Source organism: Rhinatrema bivittatum, chromosome 3 (genome assembly GCF_901001135.1).
Source record: "Rhinatrema bivittatum chromosome 3, aRhiBiv1.1, whole genome shotgun sequence".
Taxonomy (NCBI): domain Eukaryota; kingdom Metazoa; phylum Chordata; class Amphibia; order Gymnophiona; family Rhinatrematidae; genus Rhinatrema; species Rhinatrema bivittatum.
Window position 1 is genome coordinate 222550664 of NC_042617.1, and position 27742 is coordinate 222578405.

A 27742-nucleotide genomic window follows, 5' to 3' on the forward strand; every position below is an offset into this window, starting at 1 on the left:
CGCCTTCTTGAGAGGTGAACAAGGAGATTCCACAAACTTGTCCGGCGGGAGCTGAAGAAAATCCGGGTAATATCCTTCTTGGATGATGGCGAGTACCCACTGGTCCGAAGTAATCTCGACCCACCTGCGGTAGAAGAGGGTTAGCCTGCCCCTATGGCTGCTACCCCCGGATGGGTCGGCTGATTGTCATTGTGGGTTGCGGCTGAGACCAGGACCCGAGCCGGTTCTCCTCTTGTGCTTAGCCCGAAAGGGCTGGTTCCTGGCCTGAGAACGAGGTGCTTGATAGCAAGCCCTGAAAGGGTTGAAGCGCTGAGAGTTTCTACCTCTGGATGGTCTAGAAAACGAACGCTGGCTCCTCCTCGACCTGTCTTCTGGTAGACGGGGTAATGGAGAGGCACCCCATTTATTAGCCCAGTTCTCGAGTGCGCTGCCGAACAGTAGGGATTCCCTTAAAGGGCATTCTTGTGAGGCGCGTCTTGGAGGAAGAGTCGGCAGCCCAATTGCGTAGCCAGAGCTGGCTGCCACTGAGGAGGACTCTCCCTTGGCTGCCGTATGGACGAGGTCGGAGGCTGCGTCAGTGAGAAATGCGAGAGCTGATTCCATGTCTTCTCCCGGGGTGTTGCTTCTAGCCTGCGATAAACAGGAACGCGTCACTAAAGTGCAGCAGGTCGCGATTCGTAGGGACATGGCTGCTACCTCAAAGGCTTGCTTCAGAATGGTGTCCATGTGTATCCTTGAGGGCCGCTCCCCCCTCAACCGGAATGGTGGTGCGCTTCACAATTGCGTTAACTATGGCGTCTACCTTGGGGCACGCCAGCAGCTCCTTGGACGCCGGGTCCAGAGGGTACATGCCCTACAAGGCCCGACCCCCTTTGAATGAGGCCTCCAGCACAGTCCATTCCAGATCTATTAGCTGCTATGCTGCTTGTAGGAGGGGAAAATGGTGAGCCGTTCGGCGCGGGCCCTCTAACACGGGGTTCATGTTAGGGTCCCCTGGGGTGTCCTGGCCCGGAATAGCCAGTTCAGATAGGCATTGTGAGACCAGGCCTGGAAGATCCTCTTTCCGAAAGAAGCGTCTCATGGTCCGATATGGTTCTATCTCTGAGGGAAGTTCTCCCTCCTGGGGGGCTTCTCATCTTCCTCGGAGCAATCCGAATCCCCATAAGTGGGGCTTCCAGGTGGCGAGTGGCCGTGCCTAGGTCTCGAGGGTCCAGGGGCCGGATCATCCGGAACAGAAAAACCCCTTCGAGGAGCAGACTGCATCTGGACAAAGGCGTGGATCCCCTTGAATAATTCCACCCAGGAGAGAGAGGCCGGATCTGGCCTTAGGGGCACCAGGTCTCTTGGGTTCCCTGGCTGCTCCCCGCAGCCTGCTAAGTCCGGAGTGTTCCCTGAGGAACCGCTGGCCTGGGACCGGTCCTGTCCTGGAACTCCCATGGCCTCCTCACATTGGGCACATAGCGAGTCTGCTTCCTCGCTCTGCGTGGCTCTGAGGTTGCATGCTGAGCAGAGGCTTAGGGCTCTTATGCCTGATTCTGGAGGTGCCGGCTCTGCGGACGTGTGGGCTCTCTTATGCTCCATACGCTTTGCAATATGTATCGCCTACTAATATGCGCTTATCTTATGAGTGTGTGCTTATCAACCTGCGCCCACCAACAGGCGTCTTATGAGCGTGCGCCTATAACGTGCACGTATCAACGGCGTCTTATGAACTTGCGCCTATAACGTGCGCCTATCAACGGCGTCTTATGAACGTGCGCCTATAACGTGCGCCTATCAATGGCGTCTTATGAACGTGCGCCTATCAACAGCGTCTTATGAACGTGCGCCTATAACGTACGCCTATCAACGGCATCTTATGAACGTGCGCCTATAACGTGTGCCTACCCACGGCGTCTTATGAATGTGCGCCTATGAATGTGCGTCTATAATGCGCGCCTATGGACGTGTGCCTATGCTATCGGCGTGCGCCTAGCCAGCTTGCGCCTATCCGCGTGCGCTTAACGACGTGCGTCTAGGTAGCGAAGGCGAGTAGGCAGGTAAAATGGCGACCTCCTCGGCGGGCTGCCACGAAGGCAGGCCCCACGAATCCACACTTCCTCAGGGACCACAGTAAAGATGTACGCCTTACCTTGTCTTCGGAGCTTCCCGGCTTCGACCCGGGCGGTCTCCGGCTGCGGGGGGAGAGGGTGAGTACCTTCACCGCCGCACTCGATGAAGTGCACCCGCTGCCTCTAGGCCGCGCCCGAACTCGTCTCGCTCGGGGGCCAAGTCCTCGCCGGGACCGAGGCTGCCTCTACGCCGCGCCCGAGCCCTTCTCACTCGGGGGCTAGATCCCTGCTGCGAGTAGGCCACCGGACCGAGGCTCCTACCTCCGAGGGACCATGGAAGTCAGCTCGGGAAACTCAACTGGGTGAGGGACCGAATGGTATCACCACAGGAGTGCGGGGCTCGTCTTCAGTAAGTTGTCTTCTAGGAATTTAGTTGTGTAGAATTTGGAAACACGCTCAGCGAGCGTGAAGTAGCACCAAACTGCTTTGGAGACGGAAATTACTGAATTGCTACACTTCCTGTGGGGGTATATGTACCCGTGCTGACGTCAGATCCATCTCCAACTGCTAGCACGAGCACACTATACCCACTTGTTTTGAGTCCATCTGCTACACGCTAGGAAATCCAAGTTTTTCTCCAACATAGTAGGTCCTTTACCCATCCCTGGCTCACAACGTCCGCTCTTAGATGTATCTCTAGGTGATTTTCTCGGATTGTGTTGAAATCACCCCCTAATATCAAAGTATCATTGGAGTATGGGAGTAGGTGAGTATAAAGGCCTCTAAAAAATCCCGGGTCATAATTGTTAGGGGCATAGATATTACATATTACCACTTTCTTGTGGTCGTGTTCAGTAACCAAGATAATATATCGCCCTTGTGGGTCTTTGATTTCTTGACAAATTTTGATAGGGAGTTGACGGTTTAGTAAGATGGCGACTCCCGCCGATTTTGATGAGGCCGATGCAAATCTCACATCTCCCACCCATGTACGGCGAAGCTTCGCATGTTCAAGGTCTGTTAGGTGGGTTTCTTGTAAGAAAGCCACCGCTGCTGACTTTCTTTTTAACATGGTAAGCACCTTCGAGCGTTTGATAGGGGAATTAAGGCCACATACGTTCCAGGAGACAAAACGAGTAAAATTAGTCGAAGGTCCATATCTGAACAGTATGTCTTTGCGGATGTACAGAAACATAGCCCATGGGAACCCCCCCAGCTAGGATTCCCACCTGGGTAGTCCATCTCCTGAAGAGACTGGCTCTCTCACTCAGTACAATTAGTCCAGTGATTGTGTGAATCATTTGGAAATTTCCAACATACCTTCTACCCCAACCCCCCCTTCCCCTAAATCCCTGTCCCTTCCCACCCCTCTACTATCCCCCGTGTCTTGTTTCCCTCTTAACCCTTTAACATCCCCCTTTCCCCTATCCCTGTCCCTTACTGCTTTCCCCTTATTCCCCTCCCACTGCCTTCTAATCCACCTCATCATTCAGGCTCCGTAGTGGAGATTTGGAGATCACGCAGTGACGTGGTCAGGGCCCCTCCCATTGCATAGTCTGAAGGAGCCAGTGTGTATGGCTACAAAAAAAAACCTCGGGGTGATAGGATATGTGGGCGAATAAGGAACCGATGTCCCTGCAGCCCGCTGTCAATGGAGTATTTTGGAAAGCAAATCCCCCCCCCCCTCCAAAAACATTGTACAGCATATCCCAACATTTGCTTGAAACAATAAACAATTGAACATAACTGGGTCAATGCAATATAAAAACAGCTCTGAACTCAGTAACCAATATTAATAGTAGCATATGGGGTGTTGAAAGCTGCCCAGTGGATCTTTTCATGGAGTTTATTCACTTCTCCTCGGGCTACATCCCTACCCTGTTGCCGCTGTTTAGGCTTAATGTTTGTAGGTGTATCTAACGTAGGGGGGTTCAGGCCCGATTCAGTATATGATGGACAGAGGGGCCCTTAAAAATGCATCTCCACACTCGTTGATCAAATCTTCAGGCGGCCAGTTCATTTGGAATTGTTCTCCAACCCTTGTGATAATCCATAAGAAAGGAGTCTACGAGCCGCAATACAAACTCAATATGTTCTGTCCAGCGTAAGTTGTCAAACGGGTAGAGAAGTAGTGCAGAGTTAGTACCCTTAAAAACCCGTTCCTGTGCAGCCATAGCATGAACAATTTCTATGCTCTCCATTGATTTCCCCAGAGGTCTAAGCAGCCCCGAAATCAAGCCGGGCCTCATCTATTGACAAAAACTAGGGGGGTAAGAACATCACGGACTGGGATCCAACAAGTCACCGCTGCTCTATTAAATTAAGTATGGCCACCAACAAACGGTCTTGAGTCAAGCAGCTTCCCATACTTGTACAGTCATTCACCTGGATCCCCTGTCCATGCATAATAGGGCGCGGAAGAAAAAATTTAAGATGTTGCTTTCCGGTTGCCATTTTGCCAGCAGGCAGTATTCCTAACTAGGTAAGGAATCCAAAAATGCTTGCGCTGCCCCTGGTGTTTCAAAATATTGTGCCCGTTCCTGGTACCAGACTCGTAATTTTGTTGGGAATAGCAACGAAAATTTTATGCCCCGGTTGTGGAGAGCTGAGCAAATAGGAGTAAATTTTCACCTGGCTTCAGAAACCGCCGCCGAAAAATCCTGGAAGATGCGGATCGGGTGATCTTGGTAACGCGGCCCTGGTTGCACACGAGATGCCCGCCAAATTTCTGTTTTATGGGCGGAATTTAGGATTTTTGCAATAATTAAGTGGGGCCTACCCGATGTCGCCTTCTTCGCTCCTAATCTATGCGCCCTTTCTACAATTAGTTTTCCCTGGAGGTGCGGAAGCGCCAGGGCCGCTGGAATCCATTGTTCTAAAAAGGGACAGAGGGATCGGTCATCTACCTTCTCCGGGAATTCTAAAAATCGGAGATTGTCCCATCATGCCCTGTTTTCCAGTTCATCGATTTTACTTTGCAGTGTAAGTACTTGCTTATCTCGATCCGCCATTTTATCCCCATGGATAATTATAGTGTCCTCCAGGGAAGCGATTCGGCTTTCTGCCTAATCTATCTGCGGGTCTTTCACTTCCCCTAGTTGCGTGGTTATATAGGCCAGCTTGTCATCTAAAGCTTCTTTAATGGCCTCTTTTATGTCCGTAATTGTGAGCGCCGCGTGAGGGGGGGCCGGCTCACCTTCGGTTGTCGCCGCCATTTTCTGGTCAGAGGCCTTGAGTTTTTCTTTGTCTCGTTTTCCCCCCTTGGATGTCATCACCAGCGGCGTTTTTTTCATAAATCTCACAATGGACATATGCTGCACCCGTTCAGATATTGAATGCTGAAGATTAGTGAGCTGTGTGCCGGGTTGGAACGCGCTGAATGGAGGGAGCCCTGGAGCCAGCGAGAAACGCATCCTCTCAGCTCAACACATCACATGATCTCAATAGAACTTTAATAGATATGCTGGGTACATTAGAGGATAAACGTAAGGAGAAAATATGTTCACCCACTTGTGCATGCCTACAATTGTACCCGCAATGATAGCACTTGAACTTCCCCATTGTCTCATATTTGGCATCAGCACCATGAGTCACAATGCCAAGACCCATAATCAGTATATGAGAGAGTTACATTAGAGGCTAAAACATGCTTATAAGTTAGCTGCAAAGAAATCTGAGAAGCACCAACTAGCCAGCAAGCATAGATGGGATGCCCTCTTCAGTGGAGGAGGATTATAGGGTGCTGGTTAAAAATGTGAAATTAAAGAACAAACAAACTTGGAAAATGGTGGGAACCTCCAGTGTATATTGTCATTTTATTTATTTAGCCATTTTATATACCATCATTCCAAATAAAGAGCACAATGGTTTACAACATGACGTACATGAAACAAACTGAAGAACTACCAGTCTATGTGGTGAGGCCAGAAACAACTTTGCACAGAGATCTACTTAACCGTGTAGATTTATTTCAGGTTTGGAAGAGACTTATGTCACTCATGATTCACGCACTATCACTAAACGACTGAGGATAAGGCAGATGGATAAAACTGATGACAATATGGATGACTCCAGTAATGGGATTAGGTATCAGGATCTAACTGAAACAGAAGAGAATACATGTACTAGTGGAACTCAGTCACATAGTGAACTAAATCCTAATGAGGAGGAGTTTTGTCCAGAGTTGTGGGATAAGGACCCTGAAGTAGATACCACATCAGCACCCCATGATGATCTATGTGATTGGAGAAAAACAATTGATGAAGATCTGTGTGCACCATTATTGAGAGAGGAAAGTATTTTAAATAAATCTGTGGACAAAGTGGAGTTACCACCACAAAGACTGCCTAGCAGATTTGATCATTTTGAATTGCAGTTGCCCAAGGGGTTATTGTATATACTCACAGCATGATAGGTCAACCGAACCAAAGAAACCCACTTGACGTATATACAGTTATGCAACTACTGAATTCTATGATGCAAGAGCAGTTGAGCAGAGCTAACATGTAAGCTATGGATGAAAATACCTGTTGGGGATGTTAGGTTTTAGGGGTGGATCCTTAATCTACCTTTAGTGAAAGACGGTAAACTATTACTTAATACTGTAGGATTGCAATCAGTGTACTATCTCTTTAAGGGCTGCTCGAATAGTGGGATTTCAGGATGATAGAGAGGGTGGGGTAGGCAGATTGTTGGAAACAACCTCTAGAGCAGGGTTATCCAATGGACGGCCCGTCAAGCCTTTCTATCCGGCCCGCGGATTGGGTGCGAGGGAGGGGTGCAGGGACTATCGGGGAGAGGATCGGGTGTGAGGGAAAATTCCCTTCCATATCTAGCAATCGTTAAAGCAGCGGTTCCTAAATGGTGGGTCGCGACCCCAAATGGGGTCACATAATTCTCATTTGGGGTCGCGGCTGTCTTCCAATGGGGGAAAAAACCCCTCTGATTTGGAAAAAAAAACTAAATACTTCCGGGAAAACAAGCCTGCGCATTCTGAGCCACGTGCTACAACAGGGGCAGACAGACCACTCGGGCAAAATCTCATCCTCCCATGTCCCACAATGGTGTCTGTAAAAGCTGGAATGGACCAAAACAGACTAACTCTCTCCCTCTGTCCCCCCTCCCCTTCTCATGCAACTTCTCTGTGTCTCCTCCTTATGTAGCTCTCCCACACACCCCCCTTCAGGTCCAACACATTTCCAGCTCTCCCACACATCCCCCCGCCTCAGGTCCAGCACATCTACAGCTCGCTCACACACACACACATACACACTGTCCTCTCCACTCATACTCCCCCACCCTCAGATCCCTGATTCTACCCTCTCACCTCCCACCTACTGGGTCTCGGGTCGATCGGTGCCGACGGCAAAGGCGATAAAAGGTTTCCTTTGCTTTCCTCTGCCGGCATAAGGGCCTTTCTGCTATACTGCATCCCGCTCCCCTCTGATGCAACTTCCTGTTGTTGCGTGGGCAGGACGCTGTATTGCAGAAAAGGCCTCGATGCCGGCAGAGGAAGGTGAAGGAAGCCTTTAATTGTCTTTGTCACTGGCGCCGATCGACCAGGAACACAGCAGGTGGAAGGTGAGGGGTATGAGTAGAGAGGACAGTGTGTGTGTGAACGAGCTGTAGATGTGCTGGACCTGAAGAGGGGTGTGTGGGAGAGCTGCATAAGGAGGGGACACAGAGAAGTTGCATGAGGAGGGGGGCCAGAGGGAGAGAATTAAAGTCTGTTTTGGTCTATTCCAGCTTGTACAGACACCGTTGTAAATATTGATAGCAAAAATAGCGGCATCTATGAGTGGAAGTAGGATGAGTAAAAAATGTAAAGTTGATGTCGAAAACTGCGTATTCAAAAGTTCGTGGACGGATGATTTTTTTGTGGTGGAACATGTAGGTAAAGTTTTGTGCTTGATTTGCAAAAAAAACCAATTGCTGTTCAAAAGGAGCACAACATAAAGTGACATTACACTACAAAGCATGCAAGTAAATTTGATAGCCTCGTTGGTCAACCACAAACTGATCGCTTCAACTTGTTGAAACAAAGCATCGTCAGCCAACAATCTTTGTTTAAAGTAGCCAATCAGAGATCTGAAGCAGCAACAAAGGTCACCTTTTTTATAGCAGAAACCATAGCCAAGAGAAGAAAACCATTTGCAGACGGGAATTTGGTTAAGGAATGCTTGGAACTGTTTACGGATGTGGTTTGTTGCCCAGATAAGTCTTTGGTGCAAAATGTCAGCTTTTCTCATCAGACTATTGCTAGAAGAGTTGATGACCTGGCGACAAACATTCAAGAGACTTTGATCAAGAGACTTAATGCTTGCAAGTTTTACAGCTTAGCAGTTGAGAGCACAGACATAAATGACACAGCTCAACTGGCAATATTTTTAAGAGGAGTTACAGAAACATTTTCCGTTGTCAAGGAACTGCTTGACAGCTGTCCTATGAAGGGCCCGACAACAGAAAAGATCTTTGATAAAGTCAAGTAGGTAATGGAGAAGTTCAATCTGTGTGAAAACAAGCTGATTGGCATAACAGATGGCGCGCCAGCCATGGAAGGAAAGCGGAATGGATTTGTGACCTTGTTGGAGAAATCAGTGCCACAGGAAGTCATCATACACTACTGCATCATTCACCAGGAAAACTTGTGCACCAACAAACTGGAAACGAAGAATGTGATGGAAAAAGTATCAAGTGTCAACTTCATACGATCCAGAGGTCTGAATCACAGGGAGTTTAAATCTTTTCTGGAGGAAGTGGGCTCGGATCATGATGATGTGATTTACTTCAGCCAAGTTCGATGGCTCAGCAGGTCAGGCACACTATCCAGATTCTGGAGTTTACATGATGAAATAAAGACATTCATGGCCAACAAAGAGAAGGATATAAGTTTCCTAGATGATAATTCATGGGTGAGTGACTTGGTGTTTCTGGTCAATATGACCAAATATATTTATTTATTTATTTTTAACTTTTATATACCGACATTCTTGCATTAAATGCAAATCATGCCGGTTTACAGTGAAACAGAAAAAGCAGGAAAAAATTCCTTAGTCGAATACATATATGGCAGACAAATGTGAAACTTCAAGGAAAGAATCAGCTGGCGCACAAATTGTACAAACATGTCGTTACATTCATTGAGAAATTGGAGCTTATTCATTCACAGTTGATTCTGAAGAAAGTTGTACACATGACAGTCCTTTCCATGAGAGCTACTGACACAGTACAACATGAGAAGTACTCAGAATTAGTTGTCATACTGATTGATGACTTCAAACAAAGGTTCGAGGATTTCAGAAAACATATTGACATCATAAAGCTACTGAGTAATCTGTTTCAAATTTATCCGAAAGACTGTGCTGATAAATACCAGATGGAACTCACTGACTTTAAGAATGACAGTGACTTGAAGAGAGCTTTTACTGACCATGATTTTCTGAGATTCTACAGTTCTTATGTTTCACCCCACAGGTTCCCCAATCTGTCACAAGATGCCAAGAAGTTAATTGCTTTGTTTGGTAGCACCTACTGCTGTGAACAGTTGTTTTCAAGAATAAAAAATGCAAAAACAAAGTCACGGTCTCTGCTTACAGATGAACATTTAACAGCATCTTTGCACATTGCAAGCTCTACAGTTGGAGCTGACATAGACTACTTGTATAAACAAAAGCAGTGTCAGATTTCCCAATGAATGTGATTAGCTTATAACGTTGCATCCATATGACATGAGAGCCTTTGGTAAACTTTTTAGAATCTAAATTTTAGAGTAGACTGTTGGACTACACTGGTCTAAAACTTTCTCAAGTTGTAATTTAGTGTTTTTAATAATAGTGATATTGTTAATCCGGCCCACATACGGCCCCCCCCAAACCAAAAGGTTGGACACACTGCTCTAGAGCAACAGGCTGCTTGCTTTTGCCTTGCCACTGGAAACTAATTGAATCTTTTTACTACAAAGGGTCTTGTGCTGTGGCTACACAAGTGACTGAACTACTGAATGCAGAGGGACCTTGATTATGAGGCCTGCATTCCAGATAAGGCATCATTTAACCTGTTGAGCAGCAACACACTTTCCCTCCAGTTGGGTCAATAAAATCTGCAGCACAGTAGGACACACTGGGCAGACCAGTTAATGATTGCAGAGTAGAGATTTGCGAGGCATTGAGATTACTCTGTCACTCAGCCTGGGTTGCTCTGCTCATTACCAGTTAGATAATGTATATTATAAATTGTATGGTATTTGTAAAATCTAACTGATTAAGTTTAGTTAATTCTGTTATAATGTTTTATACTATTGAGTTGTGGTCTCATTATTGGTGCTGGGTGAATTGCAGAGCTGCAAATTGCCCATGGTGATTGCACTTCACAAACTGAACCTTACAGCTGAAGTAAAACTGAAATATATACTGTATATATATATATATATATATATATATATATATATATATATATATATATATATATATACACACATCAGAAAGGTTACTTGAGGAAACATGAGAATATATAAAAAAAAATACTACATTTTTTATCTACAATTCACAACAAAGAGCTATTATGCAAGTTACTTTGCTTTTTATAGACCTACTCACTAAACTCTCACTGCATGACATGACATATTACTAATATATGTTTATCTCCCATATACTTTAATGTTTACCTACATGCCTTAAGTTTACCTAAATATTCAATATGCACTTGATAGGTTATTGTTTAGTTACAAAACACACCTTGATTCCATACCATCTTTAATTGTCTCAGTCTATTTGCACTTTCAACATGTGCTCAGTTTTATGACAACCAAACCATGCTGACATTCTCTCAACATTTTAAAAGGCTCTTCATGTTGAGGTTTATTTTTTTTAAAACAAAAAAAAAGGTTTGCTGTCTTGAAAAACAAAGTACAACATGCTTCTTTTTTTTTTTTTTTTTTAATAAAGCAAGTTTGCTTACTGTAAACGGTGTTTCCGTAGATAGCAGGATGAATTAGCCATGCTATTGATGTGGACTGTCTATCAAGGCCCAGGGAAGACTGTGGTTCTTCGCACGCTACAACAGAAGGTGCTGCAGTGGGCCCACGACTCTCTGACCTTTGGACATCCGGGTCAGTCCAGGACTCTTTCCACCCTTCTATGCTACTATTGGTGGCCTATTATTCGAAAGGACACCAAAGCCTACGTCGGATCTTGTCCTACATGCGCTCGTCATAAGCCTCCAGCTGGGAAGCCCTGGGGGCTCTTGCAGCCACTTCCTGTCCCGAGCAAACCTTGGACCCATCCAGGGGGAAGAACACCATATGGGTCACTGTTGATCGCTTCTCTAAGATGGCGCACTTTGTGGCTCTACCTAGCCTCCCAACAGTGCCCCAGCTGGCCAAACTGTTTTTTCGTCTCCATGGTCTCTCCAAACATATTCTCTCTGACCGTGGTGTCCAATTTACTGCATGTTTCTGGAAATCTCTTTGCAAGAAGTTGGATATATCCTTAGACTTCCCGTCGGCCTACCACCCTCAAGCCAACGGCCAAACTGAGAGGACCAATAGGACTCAAACAATTCCTGCAAGCCTACGTGAATCTGCAGCAGGACGACTGGGCCAACCTTCTGCCTTGGGCGGAGTTTGCTTTAAATTCTCATGTGTCCACGTCCGGGCAACTGCTCAAGAATTACACCAGCTGTGGCGCAGTACCCAGCAGCTGCTCGAACGAGCTGCCCAGAGATCAAAGAAGGCCTTCGATGCTAACCATCGCTCAGCACCCCAGTTTCAACCTGGAGATAAGGTGTGGGTTAGCACTAAATTAATTCACCTCAAACTGCCTTCAACATGCTTTGCTCCTAGGTATATTGACCCCTTTCCTGTATTAAGCTGCCTGGGTCCTGTTACCTACCAACTTCCTCCCTCAAAATTCACAATGCATTTCGTGTTTCCCTGCTGACGCCTCTGATTCTCTCTGGATTTTCAAAGAAACCACCGGATCCCGTACAGTTATCCTCCGAGGTTGATGTCACCTACCAAGTCCGAGACGTCTTGGACATCAGCTAGCGAGAGCATTCTCGCTAGCTGGCCCTACCATATGGAATTCATTGCCGCCTGAACTACGCATTGAGACCTCTACTCCTAAATTAAAAAAAAAACTTAAAACGTGGCTTTTCCAACAAGCCTACTCCCTTGCACCCCCTCCCCCCACTCATAAAAAATCTCCAACACTAAGCGAGTAACTATTCGAAAAGTGGATCCGATACCCCCCCCCCCCCCCGTCAATTGAGTAAGAATGCTAAAAAATTATTTACATTGTATTTATGTTATTATACTTTGTTCTATTATAGTTGTTCCTTTTACTCACTTATTAATTTTAAATTACCTATTTCTACCAATCAGCTCTATCTATATTCTCTGCTTACTATATTTGCTCTTGTTACTCCTATTATTCATAATGTAATTAGTTCAGTTATTATGTCCTCGAATGTTACTTGTAAGGGCCCTGCCCAAAAGTTATTTGTTCTGATGTAAACCGATGCGATGTGTGAACGGCTATCGGTATAGAAAAGACTTTAAATAAATAAATAAATAAATCAGGAAACATGGCAGGAGATGGGAGTGCCTCCTGTTGTGGGAGGGCTTTGGGCCTGAAGAAAACAGCTAAGAGCCCACGGCCAATATCCTGGACAAGGATCTCATTCGACAGTTCTAAGCCAAGCATCCTTGCAAACCAAAACCCCTGGGGAGGGGGGCCTTAAGAGGGAGGTACTGTTATGCCCGTCGGTTACAGACGACTGCGTGTACTTACTTCCTGCACTGCTCTCCTGCCCTCCCCGGGGCTGCTCGCGGCTCAGGACAGCTTTCACCACCTCATTCCCCGGGACTCTTCATGGCGGTTTGGATGCCGCTGCCACCCTCCTCGACTTTGGGCCTTTCTAGGGCCCACCTTTGAAGCCTCATCAGCGTGAACCTCAGGGGCGTCTCTGATTGATGACAACATCAGACCAGTGTATTTAATAAACTCCACCTTCGCTCTCAGCTAGCTGACTTGGCAAAAAGTTTCGTACGTCTTCGACTACTGCCTACATGTTCCTGAGACTCACTTTGTGCCTTGGACCCTTTCTGGTACCTGCTCCTCGGGGGCCACTGCACGCATTGGGGACTCGCTCTCCTCACCTACTACACTTCGGGCTGGCTCTGCATCTCCTGGGTTCTAATCTGCAAGGTTTCCCATTCCTCGGGACTACCTCTGGGACATCTCAGCTAACCGTGAGTCCTACAGGGGGGCTTCCCCGCTCCTCGGGGTTGCGCCCGCAACCTGAACAAGACTGTCCGCGCCTCCCGCTCCTTGGGACCAGACTTACATTTTACAGTGACTGCCAGGGATTCCCCGCTCCTCGGGGTAGCACTCTCCAGCTTCTCTGAGACTTTGCATGCTTCCCTGCTTCTCGGGGCGGTGCTACGTCATCACCAGAGGCTCAGCTTGGGCTTCCCTGTCCTATGGGTTGGCCTATGGCATTACATCCCCCCCCCCGCTCTGCGGTCTGTCTGGCACTCCTCCCTTCAGGGTCCCTGCCCAGGTATTGCCTCCAGTGTATTCTCCAAGGGGGTCCTCTCTTGGTACCGCGGGACCTCTCCATTGCCTCAGCCAGAGCTCTCCGCTGTCTCTGACCTCGCCTCCCGACGGTGCAGACCTGTGGGGGTCCTTCCCACAGGTAGTAACAACTTGCATCTTGGGCCAAGGGCCCACATACCCACAAAACACAACAGAAAGGAGCCCTCCTTCTTGGGCCCAACAAAATAAATGGAATATCGCCTCAATTTCTTGATACATGGGCATCAGAACCACAGCCCTCAGTCTGAGGAGCCTTTGAAGAGTAAACTCCACTACCTTCTTCTGCAGGGAGTGGCAAGGGGACACCCAAGAACATGTCCCAAGGAATACTGTGAAATTCCAGTGCATACTCTTCACATATCACCTCCAGGATCCAACCTGATCTTGACCCAACTCCGATAAAAGAGACACATCCCCTTATTTCCTGTTCCAGAAGATAGGTCGACAACCCTTCATTGGGAAGCTCGGGAAGATCAACCACTCAAGCCTGCTCCTCTCTTGGGCTGCCAGGGACAAAAGGACTGAGACTTACTGAAATGCCGAGTTTGCTGACAGGTCATCCCTCTGTAGGGATGAAAATGCCTGGAATCCCAGAAATGATCCTTCATACCAAAGGAGTGCTGTAACTGTTTCTTATCCTCCGGCAACTGAGGCACCAGAGACTCACCCTAATTACTGGCCAGTTTCTCCAACTTGCACCCAAACAAGAGTGACCCCCCCCTTTAAAATTTGCTTCTGAGGCATCCCATTCCAGATCAATCAATTCCTGGATGGCATCCAACACCAGGAAATAACAAGAGGCTTTACACATAAGGAAATCAAAATGGGATTCTTCCTTGGCTCTGTCATAGCATTCAAACCAGGAATACCCAGCTGTTTCAAGGTCTGGTAAATCAGGGCCAGCAGTTCATCTCTATGAAAGAACCAGAACACAGTTCGATACGGTTCCAGGCCTGGAGGAATTTCTCCATCTTCCAGGGAACCAGGATCAAACTCATCAGTGTCATCCAGATTCTATTGGGAACACCCGCAGGGAGCAGAGTCAAGCCCCGACGCTTAAGCATAGGGCTGGAAGAGGGAGGAGCCACCAGTTAAGGTCCGACTGGGCAGAAATGGTAAAGTGGAGGACTGTGCCTGAAGAAAGGCTTATTAGCCTTGAAAAAATTCCACCCAAGAAAAAGCAGCCGGGTGTAGATCAAGCTCAGAAGGAACTGGAGCTGTTTCTACAGAAATGCCCTCGCCAGCGGAGGAGCCAGTCAAGGGAGAACCAAGATCTGGTGGCCCCCCAGTCAAGGCCATGACCAACCGATCATCAGAATGCGAAGAGCCAGGCTTAGCAAAATCCGAGGAAGACAATTCTCCCTGGGTGTCTGAGCAGCGTTGACACAGGATAGAAACCAGGTCAGGCTGAGAAGCCCTAATATGACAGTCAACACAAATAGGAAGACACTTAGGCTCCTTGCTTACTGGCGCCATAACTGCGGTAAACATGCGTCAGAATGGCAGGGGAGCATAAACCTGAGCCCATTTGTCTACATGCTAGGAAAGGCAAATTATTCAACTCATGGGCACATAATCTAATTATTTGTTTGATGGCAACTTTTAATACAGCAGTACCACTAAATCCAAACCCTAACAGTCAACAGCACCAGCCATTGCAACTCCAGTTCTAAAGGTTGCGAGTGCTTGTAAATATGTCGAACTATAAGGCTGATGTAATAAGGTGTGCTTGGCAGAATGCACAGGTTTATTTGCAGTTGTGTACAATTTTTTCTGCACAAACTTTATTGCCAATGCAGTATATGTACAAGTAAGCACTTCCTGATATAAATTTGATGGTAATGAACCAATGCAGAGAGAGGTGAACTGGCTTAACTTGTATTTTCTTAGCACTGGAAACTTAAATCCTAGTCAGAGGTGGAGTGAAATTTCCATGATTAGTTTAGCCTATGAGCAGAAGCTTGATTTCTAGTGCAGGGACTTGTACTCTTAAATTAATGGACACAAAAATGCTTTCTGCACTAACATTTTTTATGTTCATAAATCAGTTTATGTGCATAAATCATATTTTTATACCGCAGAGCATTATGTGGCATTTTTTTTAAAACTCCCGAATCATTAGAACATCAAAAGTTCAAGGCTGGATTTTGGGCAATTAGCGCCCTGGACGAAAAGCCTATGACAGGCCTTTTTGGTCAAGGTGAGATGGGATCCACCAAAGCCATCTAAGCTTTTCTTCAGCAATGGGTGATGCTGGCAGTGCCCAGGGTGCCCCTACCCCAGCTCACAGTTCCCCAGGCGACTGCCCACTTCGTCCACCCCAAAATCTACCCTTGAATGGATTTTATTTCTGGCATATAGCAAATATAGTCGGAGTAAAAGATCTTGGGCAGGCATACAGGTAAGAGTTAAAATTCTTTTTAGCATGTACGTTAAACTGTGCGCTAAATCTCAGCACACCATCTAAAGGCTTATGCCCCTACATTAATTTGTAGTATATTAATTTGAGGTATGGGTAGAAATTTATATGGAAGTAATTCAGACTTGTATTTGTAATGAAAAAAAGCAGACAGACTCATTACCTAAAAGTCTTAATAACTTAACAGAAAAATTACACTGCATGCTAAAATATATAAATATATTTGAAAATATTTATCTTTCAAAATTTTATACTAATTTTTGTGACATTAAAACTAACCTGATCAACAGCTAAGAAAATTGCAAAATAGTATTATTGATTTATATTTGACAATGATTCCTAGTTTTGGGTTACTCAGAGTCTACAACATAGAAAATTGCAATTTAGCTTTACTATCCTAAAAAGCTTTCCAGAAACCTCACAAGGCACTAACAGAGGAGAAGCCTGTTATTGACCAAAATATGCAGTCTAGGACCAACCAGTATGCCAGCTTCATGTTGGAGACATAGCAGAATATCAAATTATCAATTTTGAAATTAAGAGTTAGAAAATCTTTTCTTTGAAAAATGTAAGAATTAATGTTTAAATCTTATAACAGTATCAATACACCGAGTCACAAGCTATATAATCAAGAATATACTTTGGCCTCCCGTTTGCCCCATCTTCAATGTGATATAATCAATTTCACGCTCCGTCTTTAGTTGAATTGTATTCCTGCCTATATACATTTAATTTATATCATATACTCTGCGCACAAATGGAAAATGAAATTATTCTGTCTAAATGGAATCTATATATGTAAATGCCAGTAAAAAACAAAAAGAAAGAGGGGATGCAAAATCTGCAAGGCTAGTAAGGGCAAAATAAAAAATATATTTGCCATTTTTACATAAAAATACTAAAATTCATAGTATCTTAGCAAGTCTACTGAAATGAAACCCATGAGTGGTATGTCATGAAAAGTTGACCAAGAGTGCTATTTTCAAGTAATGACTGGAAAATTTTACTGCTCCATGCTCTCCGGCTTTTGTTAATACAAAAAAAAAAAGATAAATCTTACCTTGTAGCAAAAGCGGGCTGAACTTCATGAGGGTTGCGACGGTCAGACCAAAAAAAAAGTAGTCTATCAAATTTTGGTTCAATATCAGCAAACTGAGCTTTGCCTTCTGGGAAGATTCTAAGTACACCTCCATTTACCTAGAAAAGAGATCAGTTCTTACCATAAATGCCCGAAAGTTACAAAGCCTCAACCAAAAATGACATGATGAAACATACATTTTAGGTGTTTTGTGGTAAACAGCCCACTGCATTTCTCCTGTCTTCCTATTAATGTGAAGGAGCTGCTGAGTAATAGCCATCAACAATGGCAAGGAGAAACTAACAAAACTCCTCAAGTGGGTTATGCACCTCTACCAGCAAACAAAGATAAAGCAAACTGCCATCAAGCACATATACCCCTGGATTGGTATCAGCCTGCCAGTATTTTCTTTAAAAGCAACTGTGGACAGACTAGCAAAAAACTTGATTAAAAACAGATAACCAATACTCAGCCAATATGCAACAGTGAGCTCAGACAAGAATGTAATAACACTAGTCTAAGGACTGGAGTAACACTTACCAGTAGTCCCTGTAACAAGTAGGCACACAGGAGGATCACTCTTCAATCATTTGGCAGCCAAGGGAGGGAAACTGGATTCATTTGACTGTCCTAAAGAAAAGAAAATTATCAGGTAAGTAATAATTTCTCATTTCTTAGTGTCCAGTCAGATGAATCCAGAACAAGTGGGATATACCCAAGCTACTCTCCAACAGGGCGGGAGGCTACCCGCGGTCCAGTTAAAACAGCACGTGCACAGGCCATGTCCTCCCAGCCCTGAACATCCAGACCTTCATATCTGGAAAAGGTATGCAAGAAGGATCATGTCGCAGTTCAGCAAATGTCAATGGGAGGCAACAATCTAACTACTACCCATGACATTGCCTGAGCCCCAGTAGAATGAGCCTGAACCTGACTAGGTAACGGCCTTCCAGCATTCATGTATGCAGCTGTGAATACCTCCTTAATCCAGCGAGCTCCTGTAGCTCGCAAGGTGGGCTCTCCCTGCCTAGTACCTCCGTGAAGGACAAAGCAAAGTTGCTTACCTGTAACAGGTGTTCTCACAGGACAGCAGGATGTTAGTCCTCACATATGAGTGACATCATCTGATGGAGCCCATCACGGAATACTTTTGTCAAAGTTTCTAAAACTTTGACTGGCACCTACTGGGCATGCCCAGAATGGCAATAACCCTGCATCCAGCAGTCTTATGTATAGCAAAAAAGAGCGAGCGAAAAATAACATAATAAATCGCAAGCGTACCCAACTCCGTGGGGTGGCAGGTGGGTTTCGTGAGGACTACCATCCTGCTGTCCTGAGAGAACAACTTTTACAGGTAAGCAACTCTGCTTTCTCACAGGACAAGCAGGATGGTAGTCCTCACATATGGGTGAATAAAAAGCTGAGGATGCCTGCGCATGTACCGAAAACACCCAAAGACGTGCAACAGTCACAACAACAGGGGTGATTGTTTGGTATACGGGCAGCCTGAATATCCCAGCGGGTGTAGAAGGAAGTTGGATATTACGCTGAGAATAGATTGCGTAGAACAGACTGGCCAAAGATAGAATCTTGTGTACCAGCCTCGTCTATGCAATAGTGAACTGCAAAGGTATGAAGAGAACTCCAGATTGCAGCTTTGCAGATATCAATGAGAGGTACAGAACGAAGGTATGCAACAGACGGTACTGAAGCGGAAGGTCTGCATACTGATAGCAGAAGGAAATGCAGTCCGCCAACCAGGAGGACAGGGTCTGCTTTCCGACCGGGGTTCCCACCTTAAACTTATCAAAGGAAACAAAGAGCTGGGTGGATTTCCTATGGCCTGCAGTGCATTCCAAATAAAAGCAAGCGCACGTTTACAGTCCAAGGAATGCAGAGCCCGCTCAGCAGGAAGTGAGTGGGGCTTTGGAAAGAAAGTAGGCAGCACTATGGATTAATTTAAATGAAACTCAGATACCACTTTCGGTTGAAATTTAGGATGAGTGCAAAGGACCGCCCGATCATGAAGAAATTTCGTGTAAGGGGGGAATGTAACCAGCGCCTGCAGCTCACTGATCCTGCGAGCAGACGTTAACGCCAGAAGGAAAAGGACCTTCCAAGTGATATGTCGCAACTCACAGGAATGCAGAGGCTCAAACGGAGGTTTCATGAGCTGCGCTAAAACCCCATTAAGGTCCCAAGACGGGGCCGGTGGACGGAGAGGAGGCTTCAGGTGAAGCAAGCCCTTCATAAAGCGCACCACCAGGGGCTGTGTCAAGATAGAGACATCCCCTGTACCCCTATGGAAGGCAGCCACCACACTGACATGCACTCTGATGGAGGAGGTTTGTAAACCCGACTCTGAGAGATGCCAGAGGTAGTCTAAAAACCGATTCGTGGGGCAGGTAAAAGGATCTAACTCCTTTGAAGTACACAACGAAAATCTTTTCCATTTCGAATGATAAGACTTTCTAGTAGAAGGCTTTTGTGAAGCTACCAGGAACTGAGATACAGATTCCGAAAGATTGAGAGGCTGTAGGATCAACCTTTCAACATCCAAGCTGTCAGTGACAAGGCCTGAAGGTTGGGATGGCGCAATTTGCCATTCCTCCGAGATATGAGGGACGGGTCCGAGCCTAGAGGAATCTGTGGACGCAGTGAGAGATCCCGAAGGATGGGAAACCAAGCCTGACATGGTCAGTAGGGGGCTATGAGAATCATTAGACCCCTCTCCGTGTGTAGATTCACGAGTGTCTTGCTGATGAGAGGAAGTGGTGGGTAGGCATAAAGGAAGCCTTCCTTCCAGGACAGGGCGATTGCGTCCTGAGGTGGAACGTGGCGACTGCGATGTAGAGAGCAGAAGTTGTCCACCTTGCGATTCTGCAGAGACGCGAAGATGTCGATGGTCGGGCTCCCCCACGTCCAAAATAGACTGTCTGCAACTACAGGATTGAGAGACCACTCATGGGGCTGAAATTCCCGACTGAGAGAGTCTGCCAGAACATTGTCCACACCCGCCAGGGTAGGTCGCTCTGAGAAGCATGGTTTGAGATAGAGCAAAAGCCCAAATCTGTGCTCCTCCCGACAAAGGAGGTAGAATCCGGTTCCCCCTTGCTTGTTGATGTACCACATTGCTACCTGGTTGTCCATTTGTTCAACAAAACAATCCTGATCCAAACAGTCCCGAAAATCAGAGAGAGCATATCTGATTGCTCGGAGCTCCAGAAAGTTTATTTGATGTTGCGACTCCTCCACTGACCAGGTTCCCTGAGTCTGCAGGTTGTTGACATGCGCTTCCCAACCCAAAGTGGCAGCATCGGTTGTCAAAACTATTTGAGGTTCTGGAGCTTGGAAGGGTAGACCTTGAAGGAGATGGGATTCCCGGATCCACCATGCCAGCGAGAGACGAAGTCGCCTGGTTATGTGGACAAGGTTGGACATTGGATGATGTGCCTGTGACCACTGGGACTTTAATGTCCACTGTGTTACTCGCATGGCTAAATGACCCATGGGGGTAACATGGACCGAAGATGCCATATGCCCCAGCAAGACTAGTAGATGACGAGCCGACATGGTTTGACGAGACCTTATGTCCCGCGCCAACAACGCCAGTGTGTGAGCTCAGACCTTGGATTGTATCGAGATCCGCTCTGATAAAGGAGAGGTACTGAGACGGGAGCAGATGGGATTTCTGATAATTGATTGGAAACCCCAATGATAATAGTAGCCGTACTGTAAGATGGAGGGAGTAAAGAACTCCTTCTGATGACTGAGCTCTCAGCAACCAGTCATCCAGGTAAAGATAGACATGAGTGCCCAGTCTTCTCAAGTATGCAGCTACTACTGCCAGGCACTTCGTGAAAACCCTAGGGGCTGACGCTAGGCCGAATGGAAGGACCCTGTACTGGAAATGTAGGTTCCCGACCAGGAAGTAGAGGTATTTCCTGTGAGTCAGGGTAATTGTGATGTGCATGTATGCGTCTTTTAGGTTAAGAGAGCAAAGCCAATCCCCTTGTTGAAGAAGTGGAAGCAAAGAGCCCAAGGTTACCATCCGAAATTTCTCTTTCCGAAGATGTTTGTTTAAAGCCCATAGGTCTAATATCGGGCGAATTCCTCCTGTCTTTTTTGGGATTAAAAAGTATCGGGGGTAGAATCCGTGCCCCCTCTGGGGGAGAGGAACCGGTTCTATGGCATTGGCTTGCAGTAGGGAAGATACTTCCTGCTGCAGTTGGTGACAGTTGTCGGAAGAGAGCCACCCTGGCCGAGGTGGAGTGTCAGACGTGATGGAGAGGACATTTAGATGATAGTCTTGAGCGACAACTGATTGCACCCACCGGTCGGTGGTGATATTCAGCCACTTGGTGGAGAAGTGGCATAGGCGGCCGCCCACAGGTAGATTGGGTAATGGGAGATGGTCTTCGCTCTGAAAGTGGAAGTCAAAATCCCACTGCAGCAGCAGGTTGGGCAGGAGTTTAAGCTTTCTGAGCCCGAGGCTGGCGCAACAGACTTCTGGAAGGGCTGGGATGGGCAAGCCCGAGTCACCGGTGGATAACACTTTCGGGTCCTGTAAGCCGTCCGTTTAGCGTCATGTCAGAATGGGCGCTTGGAGGGAGCTGAAAACTCCGCCTGGGCCACTGAGAGCTGTCGAAGTGTTTCACTATGGTCCTTCAGTTGGGCCACTATCTCTTGGATTTTATCTCCAAACAGGTTATCCCCTGTGCATGGGAGGTCGGCCAAACGATCATGTACTTCAGGACGGAAATCGGAGGACTTCAGCCAAGCCCAACGGCGAGCGCTGATACCAGCCACAGATAAATGGGATGCCGTGTCAAAGACATCGTATGCCGATCAGACCTCATGTTTTCCCGCGTCGAATCCCTTCTTTATAATGGAATTCAGTTGGTCTTGAAGCTGTTCTGGAAGGGACTCTCCAAACTCCTGTAGCTGTTTAAACAGGTTATGGTTGTACTGCGTCATATATAATTGATATGACACAATACGCGAGATAAGCATGGCCCCGTGAAACACCCTGCGGCCTAAAGCGTTGAGAAATTTCTTCTCCTTCCCAGGTGGTGCCTTCTTTTGGGTGGACTCCACCACCACCAACTGATGAGCTAATTGCATAGTCTGGAATCCCGGGGAAGGTTGGACTAGGTAAATCGCGTCCGTCTTTCGGTTCACTGAAGGAACTGATCAAGGATGCTCCCAGTTGCGCTGCATCAAATCCTGCAGCACCTCATGAACTGGGACGGACATGATTTCCTTTGGGGGATCCAGGAATTGCAGCACTTCCAGCATTTTATGCCTGGAATCCTCTTCCGTCTGCAGTTGAAACGGAATAGTCTCCACCATCTCCTTTATAAAACTGATAAAGGAGAGCTCTTCCGGCGGAGACTTGCGCCTTTCGTCTGGAGGAGATGGCTTCAATGGAACTTTTGTTGAGTCCTGGGATTCTGTTGAATCATCCATCCAGGGATCATAGGGTTGATCTCCTGCACCCCTTGGTGGTCCAAGTGGAAAACTTGGCACTTCTCCAGCCAGACGTCGAGATCTGACAGGTATCGGTGCCGGTATCGATGGACCTGGTCTTGGCATCGAGAAATCGAGATCCGGCACTGGTACCGGACGCAAGGGCATCGGGGACTTCATTGGTGGCCTCGGTGGTGGTACTCCCGATGGCCCCGGGATGGGCTCCGGCATAGACGTATCCTCGTCTCCCGATGAAAGCAGGATGGGTGTCGATAGAACCATGGGTAACGGTGATTTTCTCGGTGCCCCTGGCAGGGCACCAATGAGTAAATCCAGCTTGTACAGGAGAGGCAGCAGCACCGGAGGCATTGGTGCCAGTTCCGGCATAGGTGATGGTCATCAGTGGTCGTGGGAGGTCTTGGATTGCCTGGACCACAGCCTCTTGCACCATCCGGTGCAATTCCTCTCGGAGCACTGGGGTGGTGAGCCCCAGGTCTGGAGTGGGAGGCATCACGGGCAATTCTGGAGGGTCCACCAGTCCCGGTGGAGTCTCGTAGCCCTTTCCACCAAAGGCGCGGGACACCTCGGTGCATCTATCTTTGAGGGCACCGGACGCTCCTCAGCCCGGGTCTTCTTCATTGGTGGTTCAGTCGATGGCTCCACCAATGTTGTGGAAGCGGAAGGCACCGGTCTTCAATGCTTGTGTCGGTGCTTCTCTCAGCGCTCTGCTTTTCCCGAATCTGGCATCAATGACATAGATGCCAAGGACTGAGAAAGCAATCATGAATCTTCGGCCTCAGATCGACATCGATGCTTCGCCGGGGTTAGCATCGATGGCGCCTGTGGAGATGGGCGGTGAAATAGCGCATTTTTTCTAATCGTGCCTTACGGCCCTTCGGAGTCATTTGGGTACAATCAGTACATGTCTCCATGTCGTGCGACGGTCCCAGACACCAGATGAGGGTCCGTGATAGACATAGTTCTCAGTCAGGGCATCGATGAAAACCCGTCGCCATCGTAGCCGTCGAAAAATTTAGGCCGGTCGTGGTCGGTGCAGACAAGGCCCACAGAGGTCCCCGCTGGGAACCGACCGAAAAACGGGGTAAACTTACCGTACGACTCTGTTTTCGACAGCGAAGGGAGACCGCTAGGGGGTATAAACTTTGGCAAGTTTTAAAGATAATTTCCTGAGGAAAAAATTCCAGTAAGGAACTGTGAAGAGCTCCAAAAATCCATATGGCTATAGCTGAGCAGAAAAAAAAAAGAGACTGAAGGGAGACCCCTGCTGGATGCAGGGTTATTGCCATGCTGGGCATGCCCAAAAGATGCCAGTCAAAGTTCTAGAAACTTTGACAAAAGTATTCCGTGACTGGCTCCATCAGATGATGTCACCCATATGTGAGGACTACCATCCTGCTTGTCCTGGGAGAAACAGGCGATCCGACTTCCGCAAAAGCTTAGTAACCTCCAGATACGTCTCTTGACAACCAAGAGTCGCAAAAGACACTACTCCTCTAAATCTCTCTCTCTGTCCAGAGATGGCAGGGAGAAGGACTGATTCAAGTTAAACTTAGTGACCACCTTTGGTAAAAAGGAACAGTATGCAGCTGTACCGCCCCAGGAGTCACCTGGAGAAATGTCTCCTGGCAACACAAGGCTTGCAGTTTGGAAACTCTACGTGCAGAACAAATTGCCACAAGGAACACAGTTTTCAAGGTCAGAACCCAAGGACAGAGTATGTGGCGGTCTAAATGTAGGACCTGCCAAAAAATCCAAAACCAAATTATGACTCCACAGGGACACTGGAAACCACAAAGGAAGATGAAGATGTTTCACTCCTTTCAGAAAACAGGCCACATCAGGATGAGCCGACAAGGATAGCAGAGTTGCTTACCTTAACAGATGTTCTCACAGGACAGCAGGATGTTAGTCCTCACATATGGTTGTTATAGAAGTTGAGAAGATGTGGACCCTTAGACCGAGGAGGAGTTGGGTACTACCTGAGGAGACGGCTCCTCGGGTTCCCTCGTCGGGTGGCGAGGCTGAATCAAAGCAGGAACCGGTTGGATCTTCACCACTGGAAGCCTGCGGCCCCCCCGGGAGGAGCCCATAGGGACCCAGACCGCTGGGACTTAGGTGGGCCCTTGAAGATGGAAGATCCGAAGTTCAGGCCGAGGTCGAACACCTGAGAATCGCCGCTTGCCAGTCCGAAGTCAAACACCAGAGGTTCGCCGCTTGCCAGTCCGAAGTCAAACACCAGAGGTTCATCCAGGAACAGAGACAGGAAACAAGGATACCAGAGGCACCAGAAGACTCACAGGATTGAGCAGACTCATTGCCAAGTCGAAGACCAGGTAAAGGAAGCCTCCTTATATACTTTCCTAAGCCTGTCCTATCTGTTGCAGCTGGAGCTGGTTAAGCTAACGAGATCCCTTTAAGAGCCAGCAGGTGGCGCGGCCATATGCCTAAGGGGAGGCCCGAACCCGGAAGTGCTGTAAGGTGGCCAGACGCCACGAAGAGGAGATCGGAGAGCGCTTCCCCCAGTGGGGAGCAAGGCAGGAGCTCAACCGGAAGGGCTGCCCCGAGGAAGGAAAACAGGGCTAGTCTCGGGGACGCCTTCCTGCCAACGTCGAGGTGTCAGCGGCGACTCAGACGCCGCCAAGAGAGGTAGGGAGGGCCAGCCGCGGACGGCCGCAGCTGGAAGTTATAACAGTACCCCCCCCCCCCCTTTAGGGCGCCTCCCAGGTGGTTTGGGCTTGGAAGGATGGTTACCATGGAACTGAGAGAGAAGGTTCCTATCTAGAATATTGGCAAGAGGTTCCCACGTATTCTCTTCGGGGCCGAACCCTTCCCAGGCCAGAAGATATTCCCATTTCTTCTTTTGTTTCCGGACATCCAGTACCTCTCGAACCTGATAGGTGGTGTCTTCCTCAAAGGAGAGAGGTTGAGGTGCCGGAGGCATACTAGAAGGCCAGGTCAACACCAGGGGTTTTAAGAGGGGGATGTGGAAGGTGTTGTGGATTCTGAGCGATGGAGGTAGTTGAAGCTAATAAGCCACTGTGTCAACGCGGCAGAGGATGGGAAATGGGCCGATGAACCGAGGGGCAAGTCGCACTGAAGGTAGCTTTAAACGGATGGACCGCGTACTCAGCCATACTTTCTGACCGGGTTGCAAGGACCTTCACGCCGGTCGGAATATTGTTTGGCCATTTGGTTTGCCTTCAGCAGAGCATGCCTGGTGGAAGTCCAAAGTTGATGTAATTCATCCGCAGAAAGTTGGGCCACCGGAGACGGCACAGCCACCGGGACAGGCAGTGGCGGGCGAGGTTGCTTGCCATAGACCAATTGAAATGGGGATGAGCCGGTGGAAGGATGCGAGTTGAGAGTGAACTCGGCCCACAGAAGCAAATTTTCCCAATCATTCTGTTTGCTATTAACATAGATACGTAGGAATTGTTTGAGGGTTTGATCAGTCCTCTCCGCTAGACCATTGGTTTGGGTGTGGTAGGCAGACGTGTAGTCCAGCGTGACATTGAATTTCTGACAGAGTGATCTCCAGAACCGAGCAGTAAATTGGGGTCCTCGATCGGACAGGATGCTTTTGGGAAAACCATGGAGTTTGAAGATATGCTGAACAAATAACTGAGCTAGCTGGGGCATGGAGGGTAACCCCGGAAGTGGTACAAAATGTGCCATTTTACTGAATCGGTCAACGACCACCCAGATGATGGTGTTGCCGCTGGACGAGGGCAGGTCAACGACGAAATCCATTGAGATGTGGGTCCACGGTTCAGTAGGCACCGGCAGGGGTTGGAGAAAGCCTGGGTACAATCCTGGAGGTTTCTTGTGACGGGCACACATGTGGCGCGACTCTACATAGGATCAACATCCTTAGTGACCCCGGGCCACCAATAGTATCGACGAAGGGCGAACAATGTCCAATGCTGTCCTGGGTGGCCCGAGCAGCATGAATCATGGGCCCAGGCCAGAACCCGTTTCCGCAGGTGAGGTGGTACGAAGGTCTTCCCAGGAGGGATGGTCTTGGTAGCGGATAGCAGGACTCGTGATGGTTCAATTATGAACTGGGAAGGTTCAGGGGTATCCGCGGTCTCAAAGACTCAAGACAGTGCATTTGTCTTTAAGTTCTTAGCAGCTGGATGATATTGCAGGATGAAATTGAATCTAGTGAAAAATAGCGCCCACCGAGCCTGTCGGGGGTTGAGGCGTTGTGCCCGATGCAGATATTCCAAATTTGTATGGTCTTTATAGACCGTGATCTGGTGTTGGGCTCCCTCCAACCAAGGGCGCCACTCTTCGAAGGCCATCTTGATGGCAAGAAGCTCCTTATCACCGATGGTGTAATTTTGTTCTGCTGGGGTGAATTGGCAAGAAAGGAAGGAGCAAGGGTGTAGTGAGTGATTGGCTGAGTTCTGACTGAGAATGATTCCTACGCCTTCGGAGGAGGCATCCACCTCAAGAACAAACAGGCGTTGAGGATCAGGGTGATGAAGACACGGCTGACAAAGGAACGCTTTCTTGAGGCGAAGAAAGGCAGCTATAGCTTCGGAGGACCAGTGCTTGGAATCAGCGCCTTTCCGGGTTAAGGCCATTAGGGGTGTGACAATAGAGTCATAGTTGGAGATGAATGAACAGAAATAGTTAACGAAGCCTAAGAATCGCGGAAGTGGCTTCAAACTGGATGGTTGGGGCCATTCTTGAATAGCTCTCAATTTCTGTGGGTCCATGCTGAACCCCTTTGCTGGAGACAATATACCCCAAGAATGGGAGAGCTTCACGCTCAAAAAGACAGTTCTCTAGTTTGGCATAGAGCTGATTCTCTCTAAGCCGCTGCAGCACCTGGGAGATGTGTTGGCGATGAGCAGAGAGGGATGTGGAGAATATTAGGATATCATCGAGGTAGATGACTACACAATGGTATAGCAAATCTCGGAAGATTTAATTCATGCAGAGCCCAAATGGCATCACTAGGTATTCATAGTGGCCGTCTCTGGTATTGAAAGCCCTCTTCCATTCGTCCCACGATAGGAATTAGGTTGTAGGCTCCCCTGAGGTCCAATTTGGTGAAGATTCTAGCACCTTGAAGGCGGTCAAAAAGCTCGGAGATTAGGGG

General features: G+C 47.6%; 1 protein-coding gene across 6 annotated transcripts in view; it reads right to left on the minus strand.

The window, feature by feature from the left end:
• Positions 1 to 27742, minus strand: part of EGLN1 (egl-9 family hypoxia inducible factor 1) — a 559025-nt gene that overhangs the window by 267561 nt on the left and 263722 nt on the right. For all 6 annotated transcript variants that reach the window (XR_003855482.1, XM_029594248.1, XM_029594250.1 and 3 more), the window contains one exon: positions 17125 to 17261. Coding sequence is in view for 5 of the 6 variants with exons in the window: in XM_029594248.1 (XP_029450108.1) it covers positions 17125 to 17261 (137 nt within the window). In the remaining variant the exon portion in view is untranslated. The remainder of the gene's footprint in view (positions 1 to 17124; positions 17262 to 27742) is intronic.